This window comes from Leptonychotes weddellii, chromosome 3 (assembly GCF_054177405.1).
Source record: "Leptonychotes weddellii isolate Sample4059 chromosome 3, ASM5417740v2, whole genome shotgun sequence".
In the NCBI taxonomy this organism is placed as follows: domain Eukaryota; kingdom Metazoa; phylum Chordata; class Mammalia; order Carnivora; family Phocidae; genus Leptonychotes; species Leptonychotes weddellii.
In genome coordinates, this window is record NC_138371.1 from 43,132,356 (window position 1) to 43,154,980 (window position 22,625).

The 22,625-nt window shown below is 35.6% G+C and overlaps 1 protein-coding gene and 1 pseudogene across 2 annotated transcripts in view; one reads left to right on the forward strand and one right to left on the reverse strand.

Annotated features, from left to right (window-relative positions):
* The window catches only part of LOC102736301 (tRNA selenocysteine 1-associated protein 1 pseudogene), a 6,422-nt pseudogene extending 5,419 nt beyond the window's left edge, over positions 1-1,003 (forward strand).
* Positions 1,004-5,724: 4,721 nt separating this feature from the next.
* Positions 5,725-22,625, reverse strand: part of ITGAV (integrin subunit alpha V) — a 94,211-nt gene continuing 77,310 nt past the window's right edge. For both annotated transcript variants that reach the window (XM_081814019.1, XM_081814018.1), the window contains exons 18-30: positions 21,575-21,712; positions 19,872-19,939; positions 19,065-19,212; positions 18,441-18,533; positions 16,068-16,147; positions 14,846-14,926; positions 14,250-14,355; positions 13,499-13,657; positions 12,190-12,300; positions 10,588-10,701; positions 10,383-10,490; positions 9,686-9,808; positions 5,725-9,430 (exon numbers count right to left, since the gene is read on the reverse strand). In XM_081814019.1, coding sequence (XP_081670145.1) covers positions 9,335-9,430; positions 9,686-9,808; positions 10,383-10,490; positions 10,588-10,701; positions 12,190-12,300; positions 13,499-13,657; positions 14,250-14,355; positions 14,846-14,926; positions 16,068-16,147; positions 18,441-18,533; positions 19,065-19,212; positions 19,872-19,939; positions 21,575-21,712 — 1,425 coding nt within the window. In that variant the 3' untranslated portion in view covers positions 5,725-9,334. The remainder of the gene's footprint in view (positions 9,431-9,685; positions 9,809-10,382; positions 10,491-10,587; positions 10,702-12,189; positions 12,301-13,498; positions 13,658-14,249; positions 14,356-14,845; positions 14,927-16,067; positions 16,148-18,440; positions 18,534-19,064; positions 19,213-19,871; positions 19,940-21,574; positions 21,713-22,625) is intronic.

Below are 22,625 nucleotides of genomic sequence, written 5' to 3' on the forward strand. Positions count from 1 at the left end.
GGCTCCCTGCTCAGCGGGGAGTCTGCTTCTCCCTCTCCCGCTCCCCGTTTGTGTTCCCTCTCTCGCTGTGTCTTTCTGTCAAATAAATAAATAAAATCTTTAAAAAATAAAAATAAAAAAATAAAAAAAAGCAAAAAGAAAGAAAACCAAATTGACCTACAGAATCAACACAATCCTTCTCAGAATCGGAGATGACTTCTTTGTAAAAATTGACGAACTGATTCTAAAACTCACTTGGAGTTGTATGGGACTCCATAGAGCCACAACAGTCTTGAAAAATAAGAATCAAGTAAGTAGATAGCCCCACTGGCATCCCAGCTGGCTACTGCTCTGTAGAATGCATAGATTGGGCCACAGCTGAAATGAGCTTGCATAAAATTAATGGGAAACATCTTCCAGGAGCCACACCTGCAAAACATTTTAAAGTAAACTCTGCCGCTTATGGGAAATAACCAGATAATAGCCCCATGTACTCCCCTTTTCTGGGCAGGAGGCTGACTCCAGATGTGGATGGTGGAATGTTGTATGGTTGATTGTCAGCATCCACCCCTCCTGTTGGGGAGACAAGGTGGTCTTGGATCAGACAGGTATGTCTAAGGGTTTTGGTGTTATGGAATGCATGGATGAACTGGAACGGAAGCAAACCCTGACAGAATGCCAGGGAACAGTGGGACTGGGGTCTAAACCAGTGCTTCTGAGCATGGCAATCACTAAAGTGAGCCCTGTGAAGCCAGTGGAATATAATCAGATGTGCATTTAGAGCTCCTGCCAGTTGCAGGAGTACCAGAGCTGTGTCTAGTGGAGGTATGGCTAGAACACAGGCAACAACAGGTATAGTTACTCCCCAAATGGCTATCCCCAGAGCACGACACAGACATAGGAAGAAGCTGGAGATAATGCACCCAGTAACCCCAGGCCACAACTGGGTGTGGCTGAGGCCAACAAGGAGTTCATGGAGCAGAATGAGGAGCTGTGTGATGCACTCATGGACTGTCCCTGGTAGTCCCTGCACATTGTATCTTCAGAGAGCCCACCATGACATAGCCAGGACAGAAGACTAGCCGGAATAAACAATGTGAGGGAGAAGACAGAATCCTTTTTAAACAAACTATTGCAAGAAGAACTTTTACCTTTTTGGAAATACGATTTTTAAGATGTCAGTAATCAACTGTTCCTTAAATTATGACTATTCCTGCAATACTGCTGTCTTCATTAATAATGAACCATTTCATTTGAGTTTGAAAACCAAGGGACCAATTATTGAAGAGGGTTGAACAAGGTTGACATTTGTATTTCTTGGAACAAGAATCATTTACCAGGTAGGGCTACCCACACTCCTGGGGATAAAGACAGTTTAGACTTATTAACCAAAGTGGATCATATGATTTAAACAGTTACTAATGCTCAGGTTTAGAAGGCTTCTCAGGTGACAGACATGTAAGCCATTAAGATTACAGTAAGGGGGCGCCCGGGTGGCTCAGTCGTTAAGCGTCTGCCTTCGGCTCAGGTCATGATCCCAGGGTCCTGGGATCGAGCCCCGCATCGGGCTCCCTGCTTGGCGGGAAGCCTGCTTCTCCCTCTCCCACTCCCCCTGCTTGTGTTCCCTCTCTCACTGTGTCTCTCTCTGTCTAATAAATAAAATCTTTAAAAAAAAAAAAAAGATTACAGTCAGAAAACTGTCTTATCTGCCGTATGTCAAAGAGTGGGCAATTTCATCTGTGGCATTTCAGGTAACCATCTATGTGCAAGCCCTCCAACCCCACTCTTGTGTTTCGTGACCTTAATTATATAAATTCATTAAATAAGTATAAATTAAAAAAAGAGAGAACTCAGGAAACCAGGACTTTATGATTTGGAAAATTCTCAACATATCCAGATTGCAAAAGATGCCAAAATTAAGAGATTCACTGTCAAGTTTGCTGTACAGAGAACACAGAGACTACACAAACTTTTGCTAATATCTCAAAATTTTCTTTGAAGAGGTTAAATGTATGACTCATAGATCTCCTCAAACAACTCAAAAGCCAAAAATAGAAACAGGATTATTTAGGAAAGATCTGTGGAGTAGCGTCTGGGTGATGGAATGAATCTTCTTGACGTACACAGGAGATCCATTAGTTCCTGAAAATTTTATATCAGCAGAAGCACTGTCGGCTTTGTCTAAAAGGGATAAAGTACAAAATGAAGAAGCGTATTGGGCCCACAAAATGTTCCCAGTGGAAATAAGCTGATAATAATACTCAACTGCAAATGTGTGCTACATTTCATGGTGGGGGCTGGAGGTGGGGAGGTGGTAAAGGACAACTCAGATGGTGGAGCCGTGAGCCACAGAGAATTATCCACAGACTTTGAAACCAAATGGAGTTTTCCCAGCTGGATTTCGAAGTTGCTTGGGACTAGTGACTTCTTTTTTTCCTTCTACTTTTTTTCCTTTTTTTGAACCGGAATGTCTATAATTGTTACATGCCTGCCCCACCATGGTATGTTCGGAAAGGATAACTTTGTTTCTTTGGTTTCACAGGTCCACATATAGAGAGAAATTGTATCCCAGGTTGCATCGTAACCCAGGCCTTTCTCATACCTAATTTAGATGATTTAGATGATGAGATTCAGGAATTCAAACTAATGAGATTAAGGAGGGCTTTGTGACTTTGAGTTGATGTTGTAATGGTTTGACTTTTGGGGACTTTGACATGGTTTAATGTATTTTCTATATGAGACTGAAGTGAATCTTTGAGGGCCAGAGGTGGACTGTGGTGGAGATAATGCAGCCCCCCCCCACAAAAAAAAAGATGTCCATGACCTAATCCCTGGATTCTGTAAATATATTACCCTTCATGACAAAAGGACTACACAGTAATTTAAAACTAATTTATTATGTAGGGTATGATAAAACAATGAGGCTCATCCAATGACCAAACCTGAATGGATCTAGGAGAGGACGTGGAGTGGGTAAGGTGAAGATTTGGATTTGGAAAATTAGAGGTGAGAAGAAGAGACCATCTCTGTATGGTGGGCAAACCACACTCTCAGGTCTGTTACTGAACCACTGCTCCACTGCAGCTGCTTTATAGAGTTCCCTTGTGGGGGGCTAGAGCTGTGAAATTAGTTACCACTATGTCATCTCTGTTACTTGGGGATCACTGAGTACCTGTGGGATGATTGTGGAAAGACCCTTGAGGTTCAATTTGTGCTAGTAATTTAATACCACATGGTGGTGAAATCTTTGGCTTTGGTTTAATAGTCAAGGTTCAAGTCAAAGTCAACGCTGGTATTACTAAGAAGTAGGAAATTTGTTTATTCTTTAATAAAGTCTTCCCTCTTGTTTCCTCACTAAGTATACTGAGAAATTCAAAATCATTCACTGTCTGCCAGTTAGGTGATAATATCTCTGAATTTTGAAGGTGATTATGTCATTTATAATCTCAAAAACAACTTTCACTGCACTGTTCAAAGATGAGAAAATTTATGACACCAACTTTCTTCTCTCCTATGGGAAATTTACAATGTATCTTACACAAGATCAATTCCTATTACTCTGGTGGAGAGCATAATTCTCCAAATTAAGTACTACTAATATATATCATTTAGTACTTTTTGTGAATAACCTTGTAGTCATTAATTAATATTCTGAATACAAAATTGGCTAAAAAGTAACCCTAAAGATTCCATTTTGACACTCTAATATCTGAAAAATGGTATAAAAGAATTTTGAGATAAATTACTTTGAACAAATTAGGTCTTTTTTTAATAACGTGAAGGTAAGTTACTGTGTCAAGTTCAAGTTCAAAATCTAAATGCTCCTTTTATTAAAACACCACCAATTTATATATTGGTTACTTTTCAGGAAATAGGGCTGACAAGGGAAGTGAACCAGGGTGCAAAAGGAAATCAAACCATGTAACTCTAGGCAATTCAGAACAGTTCAGAAAGTGAATAAAAATATTACTTGGAAATGTATTGATGTTGCACCAACTAATATTCAGGCATCCCAGCCTATCCATTAGATAGTAACAAATCTATTTTATAAAGGGTCACTAGTAATCTAGGCAGTCTTGCACAGCAGAAAGCACACGGGACTAGGAATTTGAATACATAAGCTTTAGTTCCAATCCTGCCAGTACGAATTTGGACAAGAAATGAACTCTGGGCATCATTACCAGTATGTAGGGGTGAGGTAAACCCTTTCTAACTTGTGGTTTTTAGCTGTTGGACCATGATGCACATAGATGGTGTTTTCTGTGATTGTCCTGTTTAGGGTTCACTGAGCTTCCACAACTGTACGGTTGCTACATTTTACCGTATTTTGCAACTTTTTGGTTTCAAGTTAGTCCCTCCCATTTTCTCTCTCCTAACTCCTTTTCTTTTACACCTAGATTGACCCAGAGTCACTGAGGCTGTTTATTTTGTAATCCACACCATCACCAACCCCCTGCTTCACCCCCATGTGGTGCTTCAGTTTAGGTGAATTCTATTGCTCTCTAAATTCACTCATTCTTCCTTCTCTTTGTCTACTTTTAATCCCCCTCCAATGAATTTCTGATTTCAGGTACTGCATTTTTTAGCCCTAGATTTTCCACTGAGTCTTTTATTAATTTCCATCCTCTTCTGAAATGTCCATAATTTTCTAGAGTTTTTAACATATTTATCATTGTTACTTAAAGTCCCATCTGCTAAATTGTTTGTGGGTCTCTTTCTATTGACTCTTTTTTTTCCCCTTCAAACTATGGGTAGCATTTTCTTTTCTTCCCTTCCACACACACACACAGACACACATACATGACATTGTGGATGGAACATTGCAGTCTTTATAGGTGGTGTCATCTTCCTCTCAAAGTAACTGCCTAAAGGAGCAAATGAGTTATACGTGGATCACCTTAAATTTGTGGAAGCTTGGTTTTAGGCTTTGTTAGGGTGGGCCAATGGCTTTGTTCTTCATCCTAGGGCTAATCAGTCAATCTTGGGATATAGTACTTATTCCTAAGGCATAGATCCTCCAAGTTTTCAATGGAAAGACTGGGTGTTTCCAAGCTCTGTCGCTGGGTAACACTCAAACTCCAATCTCATTTTTCCTACAGTAGACAGTAGCTGAAATAACTGTTCAGCTCTTCCAACCTTCCATCTGCTGTTTTCCTTTTGGGCCTCTTGGAGTCTCACTAGGGTAGGGTCACGGTCAGGGTCAGAAAAGGATTTGAGGGGAAAACATTCCTCCCTCCCACATGTGGCTCCTTTCTTTCCCCAATTTTTAGCCATAATGGCAGTCCCGCCATTCCAGGAAATGAGGGCCCTTTTCAGCTTGCATTCTATCCAACAACAGAAAGTAACTTCCAGGAAAAAGGTGGTTCCCCTCTTTAGTAAGTCAAATCCCCTCCAGTTTCTGCCTGCTTTTACTAACTTCAGTGTTTTCAAAAAGTTTTTTTTCTTCTTATTTTGTTCATCACTTACCATTATTATCTGATAAAAGCTCTCCTGCCACTACTGGAATTGAAAACCCCTTTTACATTTTAAAATGTCTGATTCTGTGATTTGTAATTGGTGTATTGTAACATTAGGTTCCTTTTGCTCTTTTTGTGTTACTTCTTCTCAAATAACTAACATTCTTAAGGAATTCAGACTTTCAGAGAGGCACCTCTTTGAGGTCATCCTTTTATCACATTATTGCTGGCTCATGTGATTAAAAAACAAAAAGTCACAGAGGGAAACTATAAAGTCCATACACAGACGTGGCACCATATGCTCAAGTTTATTGAAGAGACACAGGTTGCACATTGGAAACTAAGCAGAACACTGTACCAGTTTTACTAACTCAAATCAAGTCAGCAAATGACAAATTTTAGAAGACACACGCTTTGTCTCACCCAATGTGGGTGATCATAAGAGAAGCTAAACAAAGAAAATTACTGTGTTATTAGGTACCAAATTAATTTGATATATATAGCTTCCAAGTTAGTTTAAGATATTTCAAAATGTTTCAAAACTAGTAGGGAATAGGTCATGTCCAGCCTGAAATAAAATGTAGAATGTACCTTTTAGGGGTAAATAACTTCATTTGTATATCCATAGCAGAATCCCTCTGTCCTACTAACCAAAATTCTAAAAAATTTAAATCTCTGTTTAGATTAGGTTTACTAAATTAACAATGACTCTGAAAATTATCTAGGTTTGGTTACATTGTTATATTGCACTTGAGAACAATGACAACAAAAATCAAGGATTTGGTACCTCTCCCAAGAAGTTCATTACATATCAGAAATTATAATGAAATACAAGCATATATGCCTGGGGTTTATTGTTCAAACTAGCCTATCAACAAGTTAAAAGGGCTAATCTCCAAAACACTGTGTATTATTTTATTTGCCATTTTTGATCCTATATTCAATTTCTGAATTTTATATTTTTTAATTTACCAAACTACCACATATACAAACTATCCAAGAGTACATACAAAGTGACATTAAGATAGGTAATGGTCATACACATGTCTTTCAAAAATGACTTATTCTTATCCAAGCTTGGCACTATGTTCTGCAACAAAGAAGTGTCTATCAACTAACAGATTGTTTGCCTTATAAAAAGCAGCTGATCTATTATATACTGTACTTTTGCCACTTAAATCTCCCTTGGGGTCATCATTAGCTATCAAAAGTCTTTCACAGCCCTCTTAAGGAAGTCAGTGTAAGTATAGTCTCTTTTACTAATACTTTAATTTTCTTGTTATATGAAGTATTGATGAGAATTTACTATGAAGTAGTAGTTTCGTAACAGGTAAAATTGTGGCACTGAAGTTTTAATTGTTTTATACTTCAGAATTATGAAGACCTCTATCACAATAATAATAATAATAATAATAATAATTCATCACAAGAGAAAAGTAAAGGGGGAAAAAAAGAATATCCCTCACACAAATGTTTCTCAAAATATCAATTCTGAAATAAATGCCTACATAAGAAATCGACAACATTATCAATATTTCTTACCAATATTAAATGCTTTAAATACTCTCTATCTCATTCATATTTTTAAAAACTGATCAGATTATTAAAATTTTACACTCAAAATGGATTTTAATTCTCAATAAATCATAACACAGTAGTATTTAAAATGTTTGAAAATTAAAACAGTTTTCATAGAACTACCGTTTGACATTTTAACCAAATACATTCACACGCTGCTTTAGGGTAAAAAGAATCCCAACATTTTCCCAAACATTTTCCTCAAAGAGTAAGCTTCCAAATAATTCTTCTACCATATTTTTGTAGAGATATACATTTTCATTTTTTAAAAGAAAATACTTACTGCTTAAAACTACATTTCATAAAAGGAACTTAAAACATCATGCTTCCAACAACATCCTTCAGTCTCCCATCCAAGATTATACAACTTGAGAGAGAGGCCATAAAAGTTTTAGAACAGACTGTGCAAAAGCAAACAGTAACATTTTTTTTTAAAAGAGTGAATTTCTAGCCAACATATACTTTCAGGGATGACTACTATTAGGTGGGAAAACAGGTAGTGAAAGTTGTCAACTTAGTGACTGTTTGGTGGCAGACCCTAGGATAAAAATATTTTTTCTTAAAAAAACTTTAGACTTACTGGTAATAAAAATACTTATTGCATATGACTAAGATCTTTTAAGCTACTAGTAAAATCTATACTACAAACCTATTAATTTTGAGATTCATTAAAGCTAAATACAGGGTCTTGTCATGTTCTAACATATATAACTCACATTCCTCTGTTTTATGAATACATTCTAGCTTAGCCACTTGTGTAAGGAATTAGAACACAAGACATGGCAAGATAAATTTCAATTATTTTTAAAACATAGAAAAATATTTAATTATTTAAGGGAAATACTTATCACTGCCTAATGAGGACAGCAGTTAAAAACCTACTAAATTTTCAATTTCTAAAGCATAACATGATGTAATTGCACAAAAATAGGTATAATTAAGTCATTCCCAGACCTTGAGGAACTGTAAATAAATCACATATTCCTCTAGAAGAATCATCACCCTACAGGCATATAAAACTACAATGTGCCACCTGTGCAGTTTTTATATAAAAATCCTAAAAAAGTAATTTATGTTAATAAAACTACAAAAGTTTTAAAAGGCTCCCAATAACTTGAATTGCTTATAAAAGTAACTTTTATACATTATTTTGATAGCTGAGACTGGTTTTACACATGATACTGTGCTTAAACTAAGGTAATATCCATGTGAGTAGCATCATGCTATTGTTAGAAGGACCAGCAAGCTACTTTAAGAATTTCAATTCCAAGCATTTCTCATGGGGTTGGGAGGTTGTAATTTGTAAAGATTCCTCATTGATCTTAGCCCATTCTCAGTTAAGTTTTGGAAATATAAGGAAAAATACATATATAGGAAGAAAATAAATTAATCCCAACTAAAAATTCTTGCTCTAAGAGCATACTACTACTAAGCAACTCCATCAAAGAACTACAGTCTTTTAACTTAAATGCTTTTTTTTTTTTTTTTTGTATTGTAAATAGCCAGACTAAAACAATGGAATACATGGACTTTGGAAATGATTCCCAACTGCATATGGCTTTAAGCATGATGATGATTAGCGGAAATTTATCTATTACACAAAAGAGGCATTTTTGATCATAGAATTTTTAGTATAGGTTGGCTTAAAGGATTTGAAATAGAACCTAAACATACAAATTAAAATGTAAGGAAATGGACTGTGGATTAAACAAAAATAAAAATGTAACAGCACGTACCCATTTTCATATTAAAAATACTGTATCTTCGTTATTACAAGAAAGAATTTGGATGGATCATGCTTTTTTTTTAAAGTTCTACCACATAGGTAATATTAAAATCCAAGTTCATGCAGTTATAAAGTTAGTAGCTTAAAAACTCAACTGTAGTGTAATGTATATTAACAATAAGTTCCTGTACAAAAGATGTGGATCCTAAGGTCCAGATATGGATTGCTTTAAAACAACAAAAGCAACAACAAACAAAATCAACATACAAAATCAAAAACAATAATTCTAGGAGGTACTATTTTATATAAAGTGGTAACTCAGGCACTACCTGTCTTATGTACATTGAAGAACTATCACTTGAAATTTTATTATTTAAATACCTAAAAACACAAGTCAGTGGGTGTGTATTACACGTACGTTTGAACTTAATTATTACAAAAAGTTGACAAATATTGCTCTCGTTTTGTGGTTAATACCAATGGGCACCATCAGCAGTAGAGTCTTGGAATTTTATTCCTTGCGAAAGAAACTGAAACCTGTAACGAAGTCGGTAATTCTAATGGGTCAGGATGTAGCATAACTTAAAAATCACAGTTAAGTTTCTGAGTTTCCTTCACCATTTTCATGAGGTTGAAGCTGTTCCCTTTCTTGTTCTTCTTGAGGTGGCCGGACACGTTTAAAAAAGCCCATCTGTTAGTTGAAGAAAAACGAACATTACTGCCACATCAGTTAAGAAAATTAAAAGTACTAAGCGACTGTATTATCACTTAAGAAAATTTGAGTGGCACTTGGTACTACTTTTCTCCCTTCAAATATACGGTGCTCATCATGCATCATTAAAATTTCCTTTCTTCCTTCTTTTCTATTCTTCCTTCTTTCCCTTCCTCCCTTACCCTTTTCTTCTGCTTCTCCTCCCCCGCTGCTCTTCCTAAGTCCATTACTTACCCTGTACATTACAAATACCAAAACAGCCAGTAACAGCAATCCTGCTAGCACTGCTAAAATGATCACCCACACGGGCACAGGCATGGGTGCAGGCTGAATGCCCCAGGTGACATTAGTGGTAACCTGTTGGGGGAAAAAAGGTTTTGAGTTTTAAAAATAGTTCACTGAATCACTCAACAAATGTCTGAATGCCTATTACGTTTTGTTTTAATGGTATTCACATTTTCTTTTCTTGTATATGATAATCTGTGATTATATATTTGGTATTGATAGCATGCATGTATGCACATAAAATTCTCAACAACAGGTTAACTTCAAGGTACCTCTGAAGTGATTTTTAAATAATCAAATCCAGCTTTGATGTATTGGTCCCATTTTTCATCCTCAAATTATAGATCTTTAAAATCTTTAGCTTTCACCTATTATAGTTAATTTCCAACTTTCTAACTTCGTGGGGAAAAAATTCCCTAAATTCCCTGCCAGGAAATCTCTTACATAGGGATGCTAAAGTAAAAGGTCTACCTTTAATAATTCTGGAGTGAGGGAGTAAAATAATATTAAACTAGGTTATAGGCCTATCAACTAACTTTTAAATTATCAAAACACTTAAGGTGTTATTATTTAAAATAAAATAAAATAAATATCTGTGGCATTGAACTAAGTGCATTTATTCCATTTCCCCAAATCAATGACTTACTACTGTGGAGTTGAAGATATCCTCAATTGGAAGGTTCTTATAAGGAAATTCAATGACGTTAAAAGAAGCAGATGACTTCAGAGAGTATGAATGATTCTGGTTTTCTTTCTGTATGGAAATAACCATGAAATGATTTCCAAGATGTGAGGCCTTTTGCATATCTTGGAGAAAATGGATAGACTGGTGAATGCTGTTATCTACTTACATTCATAAAGGTTTCGGTCCACAGCAGGGACTTTACATACAGGATGGCACTCTTTCCTCTGTCTAGTCGCCCAACCTGACAGACAATCTTCAAGCACTCAGCAATTCCACAACCCTGCCAAAACAAATTCTTTACTTACAAGAAAAGGTCTTTCTATCATCTCTTCAACATATGAAAATTAGACATTTTAGTTATTTTATGTGAAGGCTAAAGAGATGATCCAGATTCTTTTGCCTTATAAGAATAATGTTTAAAATGATAGGCTAATAGTGGAGTCTATGAATGCTTTTTGTTAAAAGGGGTTGGTTTTAGGGGTGCCTGGGTGGCTTAGTCGGTTAGGTGTCTGACTCAATCTCAGCTCAGATCTTGATCTTAGGGTTGTGAGGTCAAGCCCCATATTGGGCTCCACACTGGGCATGGAGCCTACTTAAAAAAATAAATAAAATAAAAATAAAGGGTTTTTTTTTTTTTTTATGTTCAGTTAGCCAACATATAGTACATCATTAGTTTTTGATGTAGTGTTCAACGATTCATTACTTGCATAAAGGGATTGATTTTAATGTGATTTGTTATATAAGGATAAGATCTATAATATTAAAAGATGTACTTTTATGGCCAGAAGTCAACATTCTTCTAGAACATTCTAAGATTCTAGAAGTCAACATTGGAAGTTACTATTCTTAGGTAAACCCAGAGCATGATGATTATAGTAGGACATAAAAATCAGATCATAATATGCCTATGGAAAAGAAAAACAAACAGAATGAATCTTGAATAGCTAGTCCATGTCAGACCTGTAGAAATCAAATGGCATGCTGATGGTCCTTGCTACATTCAGTGTTTTTATCAGTAACTGGAAGGCAGGCAATCAAAGAAATCTGAGATGTGAGCCCTGGAATACTCTATAGATTTAAAGGTCTGGAAATGAGGATTAAGAGGTAGCTAGTTGCGATAGGTGAAGAACCAAGAGAGTAGTGTCTTAGAAGTGAATGAGGAGTGTTGCACAAACAAACAAGTGAGGAATTGTGCCAAAAGTCACTGGGAATTGAGGTGGATGAAAACTAAGAAGACCTATGGAATTTGGTGATGTGAATGTAATGGGTGCTCGCTAATGAATATAAACACTATGCTGGATTCCCCGCTAGTTGATCGTTTGCAGATCTGTTAAATTTCAAAAACTTAAATGATAAGCCACTTTATAACATTATAGTCATTACCCAGGCTGACTCAACAAAAGTGGATCATAATGCTAATTAATCTTGTAATATATTTTTGTTGAGGCCTCCAGGGTTTTTCTTACAATATTGCACTAAAGGCTCCAAGATTAGAATGAGGTCAAGAAAGAGGTCAGTTAGAGTACAGCCAGAAAAATAAATTGGAATATGAATTACTTTTATTAGCAATCTACAAAGATAGATCATTTGAAGAAAATCTGGCATTAATTTGACTAGGAACAAGGAAAGTTAGAGGAGTGAATAGTATAAAAATATATGTAGTTCTTCCAAGCACAGCTGTTGTTATTTTTGAAATGTTCTTTGGCAGCAGTTCTATAATCACGTATTTTCAAATGTTTAAAGTGCTTGTTGTTGAAGTGGCGCTTACCAAAGTGTGAACATCTCCTTCACTAAGGGTGAGATCCCGCTTGGTGATGAGATGGTTCCGGTCACCTTGCCCAGGAACTGTGTCATTCTTTTCGGTTTGTGAATTTGAGATCTAGGGTTACAGAGAGACTGGTGGTATATAATAGTGGAAACATTTTGCATTGACATTTTGGCATAAACTGTTACATGTGATTAAAACATGGTGACTAAAAATGTGTTAGGACAAATTTACCACTTAATATATGGTAGAAAGTAAGCACAGAGTCCTTAATATGTGGAAAGTTACCTCTGCCTAGCCATGATTTTCTTGCACAGCTAGAGGGGAGACTGATAAAACACAGGAAACAGTCTGAAATTTCACAGTGCACATCTGTGATGAGTGTCAATCATGAGTATATATCATTTCAAAAGAACCTTTTGTTCTGTTTTCTTAACTTTCCCTAGTCCAAATTGGGCAATAGCTTCTTATCCAAATATGTGTGCTAGGATGGAGAGGACTATATCCAAAAGTATAGAATTCCACAAAATGACATTTTTCTAAGTCATGGAAGTCAAAAAAGCCAGGTTAAGTTAAATGTCAGATCTTTTTCCAAAGACAAAAATTTCAACAGCAAAACACCCAACACGATATCATATGTGGATAAAGCACAATGCAATGGAACCAAAGTCAAACTGGGTCACTCCATAAATATACGATTCATTAGGACTTCTCAGAGTAAGGAATTAATCCTTACTCATTATACAAATAAACAATGTAATCCTTAATGTACTGGTTATGAAGAAAGATATTTTTGTAGAGTGGGTTTGCGTATTAAAATAATTGTTTTATTTTGGGCACCTGGGTGGCTTAGTTGGTTAAGCATCTGCCTTCGGCTCAGGTCATGATCCCAGGGTCCTGATTGAGTCCCGCATCAGGATCCCTGCTGAGCGGAAAGACTGCTTCTCCCTCTACCCCTCCCCCCTACTCAAGATATCTGTCTCTCTTGGGGAGCCTGGATGGCTCAGTCGTTAAGCGTCTGCCTTCGGCTCAGGTCGTGGTCCCAGGGTCCTGGGATTGAGCCCCGCATCCGGCTCCCTGCTCAGCAGGAAGCCTGCTTCTCCCTCTCCCACTGCCCCTGCTTGTGTTCCCTCTCTCGCTGTGTCTCTCTCTGTCAAATAAATAAAATCTTAAAAAAAAAAAGATATATCTCTCTCTCAAATAAATAAAATCTTTAAAAATAAATAAATGTTTTATTTCATGCATTTCTCTCATAGATTTAGAAAGAAAAGCATTAACTATCATAATAAAGAGTTGCTATTAAGCACATTACCTTAATTCTCAAAGGGTTGATCTCCATATCTGAAGTGCAGTTCATTGGCCCATCAATATCATATTGAAGGATGTATAACAAAGTGTTATTGTTATATTTGTAAGGCCACTGAAGATTTAACATTGCCTTGCTGAATGAACTTGGACCATTGTTTCTCAGCTAATGGGGAAAAGAAAATGTAAATAATCTGAACAAAACTCTATTCCAGAATCCTCCTCCTACATCAACTTTAGGAATCATAAGCAAAGGATCTGAGTAACAGCAGAGGTTCCATAGTTAATCTGATATTACAATATGATCACATTCGTCTCTAGTATAGGGCAGTCAGTATGTGTCAGGATGAAAATATAAACAAGAGGAAAATACAAAAAAGTTTTTGATGAAAGATGGCATAGAAAATTTTCTTAAAATTTTGATGATCTGCTACAGGCACTTTCAATTTTTAGTTAGGACTGCAAAACGTCCATATGAAAATACTCAACGATGACCTACTACTTTTGTTCAAGTAGAACTAATTAGTTTTAGACAACAATTTGTATAAAGTGCATTCTTTAGCCCCTTGAACCTACTTGTCTTAAAAAAAAAAGGAACTTCTGAATAGGGAAAAAAATTTAAAGAAATCTCCAATACATCCTTAAACAACGCAGAGTTTACATAATCATTAAAGAGACTTGTTTTTTATAAGTAGCCTATCTGTTCTTCTCTGTAAAGGCTCTCTACCACGTATCAGTTAAAGCTAACAACTGCAAACCTCATAGATGTGCTGGACAACTGGCCCGACATCTTCTTCAGTCTCGGGGTTCTCCTTATGCTCCCAGTTTGGAATTGGAAGAAAGATATGATCAGGACTTGAGACTCTAAACAATGACCAAAGAAAACCTACCATGAATACCAAAATGATATGGTCAGTTCATTTTCAAAAGTATCCTGTATCCAAATTAATCAAATCAGACTAATTAAAAATACATATACTTAAAAGAAAAAAAGCCATACGTACATGTGAACATGCACATATACCTGCACACAAACTACTCTTTATTGAATCTAATGTAACAGGTGAATTGGTAAATGAATTTGCATAAAAGTTCAACACACTTATTTTGTGCCTGCTGTTGCCACATCTGGTGTATTTCCAGAGAGTTACCAAATAAATATTTGGGGCTTTGGAATACACCTAGAGCCTTATTTCTACAGAAGCTATAGCTCTAGTAAAACTACCATGACACTTGGAGGGATACTTTCCAAAAGAAGCTATTGAGCCTCGCAGTTGCTTTTAAAAAGTAATTGCATTTTAAAGCAGTTTAAAACTCACAAGAATGAGACACTCAACTCAGTAATCATACTGACCCTCTTATCTCAACAGCAGCTAAGACAGCAAGGTCAACTCTGTAAGATACAACTGGGCTTACTTTGTCAAAGAGATTGGAGCTGAAAAAGAAAAAAATATATTTAGGCCTGAACTGAGCATGATCACCATCAAAGACATACAGAGGCAAATGCAGTGAAACTAAAAATGAACAAATTAAATGCAACAAAGAAAGGAAAAACTTACTAAAATAATTTTCATTAGCATTTAATTCCAAGAAGACCAAATTTTACTTCTTTTACTTTTGTTTTACAAGCTCAAAACTAACAATAAATTATTCTTATGATAGAAATATTGATTTTTAAAATGGTATAATAAAAAATGAAAAACATATTTTCTACAAAGATGTTCAATACAATTTGAAAAAAAATTAGAGGCAGGGATGCCTGGGTGGCTTAAGTGTCCAACTCTTGATTTCAGCTCAGGTCAAGGTCTCATGGTAATGAGATCGAGCCCTGCATTGCACTCCATGCTCAGTGCAGAGTCTGCTTGAGATTCTCTCTCTTTGCCCCTCCCTCTGCTTGTTGGCTCTCTCTCTCTCAAAATAAATAAAATCTTAAAAAAAAAAATGAGAGGCAGGGCGCCTGGGTGGCTCAGACGGTTAAGCGTCTGCCTTCGGCTCAGGTCATGATCTCAGGGTCCTGGGATCGAGTCCTGCATCAGGCTCCCTGCTCCTTGGGAGCCTGCTTCTCCCTCTGCCCCTCTCTCTCTCTCTCTGTCTCTCATGAATAAATAAATAAAATCTTTAAAAAAAAAAAAAATGAGAGGCAACTTAAATGTACACCAATAAGGAAATAGTTAAACATATAGAGATGTGTTCAGGTAAAAAAAAAATCTTATTCTGTAAAAGAAATTGATACGACATATAACAAAATGTTCACAAGAGTATCTATGGGTAATTATTATTTTCTTTCTATATGTTTCTAGATTTTCCATATTTTTAGTACTACATTAATATTTATACAAAACAATGAATATTATTTTATTTTAAAAATGGTATAATCAATCTTTAAAACATTGTAAGTGAAATTTTAAAAATAAAATTTAAAAAATAAAAAATAAAATAATAAAAAATGATATAATCAAGTACTGAAATTTTAGCCTATTCTATTCCATGACATTTAGAATATGTTACATAATAGATTTATGACAAATAACATTTCCTCAATAGTTATTACAAACTGAAAAAAGTTGTTTCTATACCTTTGGATCTGTAAATTGAATTTCACAGAAGTATCCATCTCTGATTGCTGGTGCACACTGAAACGAAGACCAGCTAGGAGCTAGAGGGGGAGGAAAGGATAGTAATGTTAATTAAAACAATGTCTAATCAGTGAAATTTAAATTCCAATGTCCAAATAAAAAAGAGTTGTTCCAAGGGGCGCCTGGGTGGCTCAGTAGTTAAGCGTCTGCCTTCGGCTCAGGTCATGATCCCAGGGTCCTGGGATTGAGCCCCGCGCATCGGGCTCCCTGCTCAGCAGGAAACCTGCTTCTCCCTCGCCCACTCTCCCTGCTTGTGTTCTCTCTCTCGCTGTGTCTCTCTCTGTCAAATAAATAATAAACAAGATCTAGGAAAAAAAAAAAAAAAAAAAGAGTCGTTCCAAAATAGGGTTTTTTTCTGAGCTTATAATAAAACTGAAAACACTCTAACAAAGATAATTAAATCTGATCTTCTATTGAATCTCTTTTATTTAAGATACATGGGCCAACCATAAAGGAGCCTACTTAACAATTATTAACATAATTTTATCTCCTCATAATAATACCTAATATTAACTTTATAAGAAATGCAAAAGTGAGTATCTGTTGATTCAATGAAGGTACAGCAATTCTGCACACTGATTTGGTGACAGGAAATTAACAACTGAACTTATGTTAATGGAGCAGGAAGGAAGAATGAATGGGTTTAAAGAGTGAGAGAACCTGGCTACACAAGGCATGAGAGGTAGGGCTAGAACCAGAACTTCTCCACACCTATCACAACTCCACTGACAACAATCATCCTAATTCCTGCAGGGGAAAATTGTTCTTAAAGAAAATAACTGAGCTAACAAGGTAAGAGAAAGCAGGCTTCTTGGGGATCATTTATGATACACAAAAATGAAACTTCTGGGGAACTTCATCAAATTGCCTCTCACTTTATAAAGCCTGGAGGGGGCCACTTGAAATAACATGAAATTATCTACACTGGATGAGCTGTGAGTGAGAAGGCTAGAGAGAATGAGAACATAGAAAAATATGTCCACTTGTTAATGAGACATTGTTAAATACATGTGGAAAAACTCTATTCAGGGTACTTTGTTCAAGTCCTCCTTCCTAAGAGACCATGCATTTAGAAATAATAATGGCATTTAATGGAAAATATACCCGAAGAAATATGCAACTTTTATTGAAATATATTTGACATATAACACTGTATAATTTTAAGGCATAAAACATGTTGATTTGATACATTTATAAATTATAATATGATTGCCATTGTAGCTATAGTTAGCATCTCTATCATGTCATATAATTACCATTTCTCTTTTATGGTGGGAATAAAAATCTAGTCTCTTAGCAAGGTTAAAGATTTTTTTTTTAGATTTTTATTTACTTATTTATCTGAGAGAGAGAGAGCATGGGGGTGGGAGCAGAGGGAGAGGGAGAAGCAGACCCCACACTGAGTGCAGAGCCCAACACAGGGCCCGATCTCATGACCCTGAGATCATGACCTGATCCAAAACCGCAAGAGTCAGACGTTCAACTGACTGAGAGACCCAGGCACCCCCACAAGGTTGATGATTATGATACAATATTGTTTATATTCACTATGCTGTGCATTAGATCTCTAAGACTTATTTACTATTAGTTGCAAGTCTGTACCTTTAAACAATATCTAACAGGAAAGATAAATATGGACTATGTAAGCCCATATTACCACAGATCTTCAAATTACCAAAGTCTTTGTGCTATAATTAAATTTTATAGAAAAAGTTACAAGGAAAAAAAAAGAAAAAAACATAAGATGAAATATACTCCCATTTTTCCTTGACACTAAGAATTCTCCAGATATATGTTTGTTTACTTTTTAGAGCATTTCAGAAGCAACCCATGGAGTTCATTTTCTCAAGCTCCTGGGCTCCCTTCTCCACCTCAAGGGGAACCTGATCCAACTAAGATGCTCTTTGATTCTAACCTGGGACGATGATACAGAGTTCCAAATTCATGAGATAATTCTATCACACTTAATAATGACAGTCTTGGTATTTGTCAGAATAGCTTTAAGGATTCATTAAAGCATTAGGTAAAAATATCAGAGTTACAATTTTAGTTTTTAGTTTAACCCATGTTCTCAATCCATTTAGCAATCTGAAGGCAGTATAAATACTGCTTATTAAATACAGCGTAACAGCACAATCCATTATTTTATTATCTTAGTCAAAATCAAACTCTGCTAATCATTACATTCTAAATCAAAACCAACTTAAAGACACTATTCTGAAGTATTTTAAAAAAAAAATTTCTATGGAAAAATCCACAGAAAAATATGTTTTCTTTAAAAGAAAAAAAATCCATTTAGTTAAAATATCTTACGTGAGTTCCAGCCTTCATTGGGTTTCCAAGATCACATACCACCTGGCGGGTTTGGTTTTCTGTCTTAAATGCACAGGAAAGTCTTGCTAAGGCCTTTGATAGACCCCAAAAAAAAAAAAAAAAGATTGAAAGGAAAATAAATTAATGACCAAAAAAAAAAAAATACACTATAAAATTCCCAGACAATATCATGCAGTTGGATAGTTAAGTTTCTTGTTTTAAAAAATATATCCATCCATTTGAGCAAATGGGGGGTGAGTATGGGAGAAGCCAGAATTGTGTACAATTGCCACATATAAATGTAAAGGTATTTCTGAAAGATCCCTGAGGATCTAGATACATAACCTTATTACCCCTAACAAATTATTTGATGGACAGGCTAAGGCACTTTATCTATCTGACCTTGTTTCAGGCACTTAGCTGGCAATTCTAAAAATGTCCTATCAGTGTATTATGCAAAGTATTAGGCTTGAAAGGAATTATGTAAGATAGGCACTCTACGGCCTAGCAATTTAGCCTTAAGTAGAATGGGTAAGCTTGTACTACACTAAATAGGGGAGTAACTCATTAATGTTAATGAGACCTATGAGTGCATTTCGGTTTTTAAAGAGGCAGCTTGCTTACTTCACTATTGCGGACAACCCCGATGAAATCAGCCTGCGGTGGGATGGAAACAATGAGCTCAGCTTCATAGGCACCTTCTCCTTGATTCTGAGCCTTAACAATCAATGTCAGAGGATTGTCGTCCCCAATATGGATCTTCTTTTGATCACTACAAGTTAATACAAATCTAGACAATGAAAAAAAACCTGCACAGGGAGAGCATGGTTGTTCAAAGAAACAAGAGAAGTACATAGCACTGACATGTTCAACAGTGTCTCAAGATATTTTAAGCCTATTTCACAGCTCAACAGAAAGCTGGAAATAGCACACTGGGTGCAAATCCAATGCTTCTCTCAGTAAAAAAAAGCATTAATGCCACTAATATATCACTACCAGTCATACCTATTACTGAAGTAATTTTATATCTCTTTGTAGGTACTTATTAATTCCCTGATTTTTTTTCTAAAAGCTGAATTAATCACTCATGATTCTCAAAATATTCTTTAAAACTTATGTATCATAAAATACTAATCAGATTCCTTTAGTTAACAGGGTATCTACAATGAAATATATCTTTAAGAGGATATAATGTTACTTTGTAACACTACTCATCCTGCATGGAAATAGATCTGTCAACCCAGGCAAGTAGTGAAAACAGTGCATATTTTTCTAAAGTTCAATACTGATAGTTTTACTACTACAGAAAATCATGAATTATCCTCCAGTATAACCAGTTCACATTAAAATATACTACTGCTTTCAATAGAAAAGTGTGTTCTTCCATTTAAATTTCTTGTTATACTGTTTATTGTTTGGAGCAAAACTTACCTATCTACAGAAACTTCCAATTTGGGTTTGCAGACGTTGTCTTCACCACAGTCAAGCAGAATATGGGCCTAGAAAAAAGCATTTTATTTTTTCTACATGAAAAAATACAAATACAGGACACATATGCAGTGTAAATCAATATAAATCAATGTGTACGTGGATGTATGTGAATATACATAAACACACATATATTTATATACACTCATCAACTTGTTTGCATACCTGAATGTAAAAAGTATCATGGCTGCTTTTTTTTTTTTTTTAAGATTTATTTCTTTTAGAGAGAGAAAGGGCATCCACATACACGTGCGTGCAAGGGGCAGAGAGAGAGGGAAAGAATCCTCAAGCAGACTCCCCACTGGGCACAGAGCCCAACACAGGACTCAATCCCAGGACCATGAGATCATAACCTGAGCCGAAATCAAGAGTCAGGTGCTCAACCAACTGAGCCACCCAGGAGCCCCATGGCTGCTTATTTTTAAATAGGTCAGTGTAGCTAGTCAAGAATGAAAAACAAGGAAAACATTCATAGGATATAATACAATTAGTTGGAACCTTTTAGTTCTATCTTAAGTTGTTATGATTCTGGAATGAAGTGTCATATAGAAGAGAAAGTACAGTCAAGAAATGAAGATTAAAAAAAAGAAGAAAAGAAATGAGGATTCAGCATGAACCTGCTGCTGCTAGCTAAGTTGTGTGATCTTGGGCAAAACAAATTTCCCTTTTAGAATTTCTTTTTGCAGACTATGCCTCTGCCAACATCATGGAAATATGGCCGCAGAGTGTAAAAGAATAAAGAGCTAGGGGTACACAGAAGCAGTTCTGACAGGCACACCAAAGGGAACAGAAACTGGACAAAATGAGTCCAGCATATACATGGCCATTTGGAAGGAGATGAAGGAAAAGGGACTAGAAGCACTGAAGTTAACCAATCCAGGATGGATGAAATAAGCAAAAACCTGAATTTTCTCCCCTTGGATCTGGAGGCTAGAGCAGTATGGAAAATCCAAAAGAGAGAAATAGTGGGAAGTAGAAAAGGAGGCTGGGCAGAATGTGAAAGAAGGAATCTAAAAATTTTTAAAAGAAGAAAGAAGAAAAAGAGGAAGCCATTCTTGGTTTGTCTATTGTTAATATTCAAAAAGCTTCAAGCCCAGGGGCAGACAAAAAGAAGAGAGAAAATTTAAAGGGGGAAAATAATGAAAGACTTCCTCTTCCAAGTCACAAGGGATATGCAGCTACACAGAATAAAATTACACAATACAGATCTTAACTGTCAATTTAACTGGAATGAAACAACAATATACGTGAATTACTTAAATGACATAGATGTAATAAATAAGCAGTTGCATATGTGTACACATATACTATTTTTTTACAATTAAAATGTAAATCAAAGAAAACATAGATCTAAAACTTGTTTAGCAAAATACTAAAATAGTATGAAAATACACTGGCACTTTGTTTTCCTTGAACTATTTTACTGTTTTATGTGTATGAAATATGACCCTGTCTTTCTCTGCATATAACTAAGTTCTGAGTGGCTTCAAATATCTCTGACCTGAAAATTCAGATTCCTTCCTCTACTTCTTTGACTAGAAATGCAACATTTTAAAAGCAATCCCTTAGGATATTTAAAAAGATGAACTGTAAGACTTTAAAAAATTAATGTATAAAATTAGTGACAAGTGGAGATAGTCCAATACCTGTCGACTAATGTTGGCAGGAGTGAACTGGTTAAGAATGGGTTGCAAGCCTGTTGCATCAGCAGCTGTTCTGTAATCCAACCGATACTCCATAAAAACAGTAATTGGAGTGAGTTTGTCTCTAAATTCGGATTCATCCTAGAAACAGAAAAGCTTCCAATCAATGACAACGTCAATCTATCAAACTATCTAGAGAAATCTGTAAGTGTGCAACACAAAGCCAGCCATATTCAACCCTGATCCAATTCTACCAAAACTCTGAAAAACTACACTTATATAAGAGTATCTAAAAAGATTTGTTATTCAGTGAGAACCCTTAATCAATTTTTGTTTATAACAGAATACTTGATTCATACAAAAATATATGAGGCATGTTAATAAAACAGTCACTCCACACCTAAAATGACTAGAACATTACCAATAATGCTTAAGGTTATGTGTTCCCATCTGGTTCTTCCCTTGGCCTTCCTTCTCACAGGTAACCACCATCCTAAATTTTAAGTACAATGTTCCCTTGTTTGTTTTCAGTATTTCACTATATTGTATATTTGTCCTTAAACAATACATTTTTCAGTTTGCTTTTCCTTTTTTGTTTACTTCAAAGTGAGGTTATATGTATTCTGGATTTGCTTTCTGTTCAACACTCTTAAGATTCATCCATGGTGTTAGAAAGAGCTGAAGGTAATTTTTACTGTTGAGTAGTATCTTCATCATGTATTAAATCCACAATATTATTTATCCATTCTCCTGTCAAAGGTTATTTGGATTGTTTTGGGCTTTTTGTTTCTGCTATTACAAAAAAAAAAAAAAAAAAACAATTCTACATAGTGGCAAATAGATTTCTGAGCTCTAGAAAATCATGCCGTATTATTTTCCTAAGTCTTCACAACTTACACTGCCATCAGCAATGTAAGAATTCCATTAATTCACATCTTCACCAATAAATAGGTACTGGCAGACTTTGTTTGAATGTAAGATGGTATTTGTTCATAGTTACATCTTGAAGCTTATTTTTTTTAATTTATTTTTTGTTTTATATTTTTTAATTTAA